Source organism: Austrofundulus limnaeus, unplaced genomic scaffold (genome assembly GCF_001266775.1).
Source record: "Austrofundulus limnaeus strain Quisiro unplaced genomic scaffold, Austrofundulus_limnaeus-1.0 Scaffold470, whole genome shotgun sequence".
Lineage (NCBI taxonomy): Eukaryota > Metazoa > Chordata > Actinopteri > Cyprinodontiformes > Rivulidae > Austrofundulus > Austrofundulus limnaeus.
Genome location: NW_013952872.1, coordinates 42,655 through 47,468, shown reverse-complemented (window position 1 = coordinate 47,468; position 4,814 = coordinate 42,655). Strand labels below are relative to the sequence as shown.

The following is a 4,814-nucleotide window of genomic DNA, read 5'->3' as shown; positions in this document are numbered from 1 at the left end:
AAGGAGACGTGCCCTCATCCACCCAGAAGAAGGAAGGAGACATGCCCTCATCCACCCAGAAGAAAGGAGACGTTCCCTCATCTATCCAGAAGAAGGAAGGAGATGTGCCCTCATCCACCCAGAAGGAAGGAGACGTGCCCTCAGCCACCCAGAAGACGGAAGGAGACATGCCCTCATCTATCCAGAAGAAGGAAGGAGACGTGCCCTCATCCACCCAGAAGAAGGAAGGAGATGTGCCCTCATCCACCCAGAAGGAAGGAGACGTGCCCTCATCTATCCAGAAGAAGGAAGGAGACGTGCCCTCATCCACCCAGAAGAAGGAAGGAGATGTGCCCTCATCTATCCAGAAAAAGGAAGGAGACGTGCCCTCATCTACCCAGAAGGCAGGAGACGTGCCCTCATCCACCCAGAAGAAGGAAGAAGATGTGCCCTCATCCACCCAGAAGGAAGGAGACATGCCCTCATCCACCCAGAAAGAATGAGACGTGCCCTCATCTATCCAGAAGGAAGGAGACGTCCCCTCATCTATCCAGAAGAAGGAGGGAGACGTCCCCTCATCTATCCAGAAGAAGGAGGGAGACGTCCCCTCATCTATCCAGAAGAAGGAGGGAGTCGTGCCTTTATCCACCCAGAAGGAAGGAGACGTGCACTCATCTTTCCAGAAGAAGGAGAGAGTCATGCCTTCACCTACCCAGAAGGAAGGATGGAGACGTACCCTCAGCCACCCAGAAGGAGGAGGGAGACGTGCCCTCATCTACCCAGAAGAAGTAAGTAAGTAATTAAGTAAAGTTTTATTTACATAGCACCTTTCACAGAAATAAATTCACAAGGTGTTGTACATTCAGGGAAGTGGGGAGGGGCAGTTAAGACAGGTCATGCAGCAAACAGTTGCGCTACCTTTAGACAAACAGAAAAACAGAAAAATTAAAAACCACAGAAGGGAAAATGAGGAAAAAAGCAAAAACATCATATTATATCAACACTGTGACACACAATGGTGTTTATGAAAAAATCCTCTGCATAGGGCAAATTTATTAGCCAGAGGAGTAATTGAGATTAGGGGGCCCGAAGAATCCAGTCCCAAAGCCAGTGCAGCCAAAGTTCAGAATATTGATGGTAAATTATTCATTCTGTGAGCCCTCAGCTTTCTTTTGGATCAGTTCATATGGGTGAGGGAGGAGGAGTGAGGGGGGAGGGAGAGGGCAGAGCCGTGTCGACATCTTTCAGCCAGGAAGGATTTAAGATCCAAGGCTGTTGCCGGGGATATCCAGATTCTGTAATCAGTTGTTTTGGGAACAGAAAGGACAGGCAGACAATAAACAATTTTCCCTCTGCCTTAATGTCTGCTGGTACTCTCAAGGTGGCGAATCCAATCAAGCAAAATGGTGTGGACAGATACCACCGAGCCGATTCATCAGCTTTCTCCAAGATGAATTCTATCTAGCCAGCAAAGTCCAGGGACCACAGCCGGCCCGCGACTCTCAGTAGAACCGTTTGCAGAACGAGTCCAGCTCGCTCAAGGCAAAATGTTCGAGTGCTGATAAAATACGGCCGTCCATCCAGTTGGTCAGTCAGCCAGAAAGTGCAAAGCCACCGACGCTGTTTTGTACAACACCAGGAGACCACCCAGCCAATCTGTAGAATCCAGTGATCAGAGTCCAAATGTATATCCAGAACAGAGAAGAACAGAGGTCCCACCTTTGACATGTCCTCCCATGGAAGAAGAAAAAAAAACTTTGTTCCAAAAGTTTTATTGAAAGACCAGCTAACCAAGTCCATAAAAATAAAAATATCCATAATTTCTAGTTTCAGATGAAAAATGTAGAGAAGGCTCCTTGCAGCAAAGCAGGGAAAGATAAGGAATGGCAGGAGAGGAGGAAGAAGCGTCTTACTCCTCCGAAAGCGGAACAAAAAATAAGAAGGAAGGAGATGTGCCCTCATCTATCCAGAAGAAGGAAGGAGACGTGCCCTCATCTATCCAGAAGAAGGAAGGAGACGTGCCCTCATCTATCCAGAAGAAGGAAGGAGACGTGCCCTCATCCACCCAAAAGGAAGGAAGGAGACGTGCCCTCATCTACCCAGAAGGAAGGAAGGCGACGTGCCCTCATCTACCCAAAAGGAAGGAAGGAGACGTGCCCTCATCCAACCAGAAGGAAGGAAGGAGACGTGCCCTCATCCACCCAAAAGGAAGGAAGGCGACGTGCCCTCATCCACCCAAAAGGAAGGAAGGAGACGTGCCCTCATCCACCCAAAAGGAAGGAAGGAGACGTGCCCTCATCTACCCAGAAGGAAGGAGACGTGCCCTCATCTACCCAGAAGGAAGGAGACGTGCCCTCATCTACCCAGAAAAGGCCAAGAGAGGAACCCCTGTAGGCCTGCTGAGGACGTGGATTGGGACAAAAAACATCAGCCTCGACATAATCAGGGTCAGTCTGCTGCAGCTAATCATGGAACTGGACCAGGTCAGAACCAGAACCTGTCAGGCTGCAGGCAGGAGAGGCCAGGAGAGCCAAGAGTTTCCCCATGAAGGTCAAGCCTGGTTCTCTAGACCTGATAACTGTCACTGTGTAAGAGAGGGAAGGTCGTCAAATCGTGGGATCCAGAAGCCTCAGCAAAAGAGAGATGGCAAGTGGTGAGGAGCCAGTCAGCTGACCAGGAAGAGGGAGGAGACTCGTGAATAAAACATGTGTCACCGTGTCTTAGTTTGCTTGTAAAACGATTCTTTGTTTTTCATTTTTTATGTAGAAGAGGAGGTGTTTGTAACATTATATCCTATACATATCATGAAATGATGTCATCTGTAGTTAGTTCCTTGGATAGATGAAGGGAACGAGGAGTACACATTTATGAATAAACATCACAGAAGTTTAGAAAAACCTTAAGCACAAAAGAAAACCAGGCTTTTGTTGAGGATTATTGGGGATCTTTGCTATAGGATGCAGATGGCAGTTTATCACTGCCTGACTCTCCTGTCCTCCTTGGGTCATTTTGGCCTGGGGGCGATGGGAGTGTTTAGATTAGCTACTACATTTTTTTTTGTCTTTTTTAATTTTCTGATTCAGATTAAGGCGTTGAGGGGTTCATTTATTGTGTTTAAATTTACTTAGCGACAATTTATATTTCACTTGTGATTTTTTCTTTTTAGAAATCAATTTTTCTGTAACATTTTTTTAAAGTTCACTACACTCTTATTTTTGTTCACTTTTAAAAAATGCCACAGTAGTGAGTTTTAGCCCAGTCGAATAGGTGGGGTTTTGGCCTCGGGCCTCCAGGAATAGGCTGAACTGATTGCAGTAGAAATGACTCGTGGTGCTCTGATTGATAGTAATTATTGATCAGAGGGGTCAGAGGCTAATCCTTACAGTAACCTTATGAAATAGACTAATTCTGAAGAAACGATAATAAAAGTATTAGTTTTGCACATTTTTAGACATGTTTGTTAAAAGAATGGAACAAAACAGCACGCAATGTGCCATGTTTAAGTGTCCTTAATGCCAGAACATCTTTCAAATATGGTGAGAAGAAAGGGCAGCAACACAAAGAGGCAAAAACATCACTGTGTTGATTTGTTTTACGCATGTGGTGTACTAATAGATCAATTTATATAAACATTTCAAGAGACATCTTTGCATAAAACTTTGGCATTACCCATGAACCACTGGATGAATTTCAATAAAACTGTTGTAATGAAAGCACTGGCTGTACATTGATCATCTTTAGAAGTCAACCTAACTGAAGATGGTAGCTTTTTTATAGATAAATACCATATATGTAAAATTGTCTGAATTACAGCAGTTTATGATCTAATGTTAGTTGGCTGTGGTAGACAGCTTAAATAGGGATGACTCTAAAAGTTGTTTAGTTGTATATAAATGTACCCATGAGTCGCAAACAGTGACACAACAACCAAATGTACACATGCATACGCCCACAAACACAAGCAAAAACAAATCACCCTTTAACTTTTAGCAGTGGGCAATAATCATTCACAATTCTAGGTAAACTGGTGTTAGTTAAAGTTAAAGCTTCACTCAGTAACACTGTGATGACAGAGTGAATGGTTGCTCTGCTGTACTGACTCTAATTACTCTTGTTTTATGAACAAAACATAACCTGCAGTTATATCTCTTAGGTAAAATCAAACTACTTATTTTATTTCATCAAGACGGGCAAATCAATAAGACAGGTTCTATTCTTCCACCCACCACCAGTGAAGGCTTCTGATCTGAGTACGTCTGGATGATGTTTGCCATCTTGTAGTTAAGCGTCAAGTCAAACTTAAACTCAGTTTGGTTCTGGCTGCAGGGGAATCCCAGCACCACCTTCCGAAGCTTTACTGGACGGTGGCTCTCATCCATACTCAGGTATGTGGCCGGCCCACTTTCATTTGAAAGCCAATCTGCTATCTGATAAAATGCAGTCAGACACAAGTTACTGTTTTATGCTACAGAAACAGCCAAATCTCATAAGCAAATTGCTGTCGCCTACTCACATCTGATACGTTGGGCACAGTAGCTGAAGCAGCCACAAATCTCATGGAGAGCCCCGCCTTTGGATTCTGGGAGGTTCTGAATGTTTGAACTGCCTTCATCCTGCTCACCACCACTTCCAAGGTGGCACCACGGGTTGCATCTTTCACCACATGCACCTGGGAAAACATTTTCCCCCACTTAAACCTGGAAACGTTTCTGAGATTTAACATGGACATAGTGCAGGTAACAATGGGCCTCATGCAAGAACCGTTCGTACGCACAGATTTGTTCTTAAATTGTGCGTACGAGTGATTTAGGAGAATTTGTGGCATTCACCAATGT

The 4,814-nt window shown here is 44.7% G+C and overlaps 1 protein-coding gene across 1 annotated transcript in view; it reads right to left on the bottom strand.

The window, feature by feature from the left end:
• Nucleotides 1–4,814, bottom strand: part of LOC106529827 (helicase for meiosis 1) — a gene marked incomplete at its 5' end in the record, with an annotated part of 36,420 nt that overhangs the window by 29,330 nt on the left and 2,276 nt on the right. Inside the window, 2 exon segments of the mRNA XM_014025339.1 lie at nt 4,206–4,406; nt 4,493–4,648. Coding sequence (XP_013880793.1) covers nt 4,206–4,406; nt 4,493–4,648 — 357 coding nt within the window.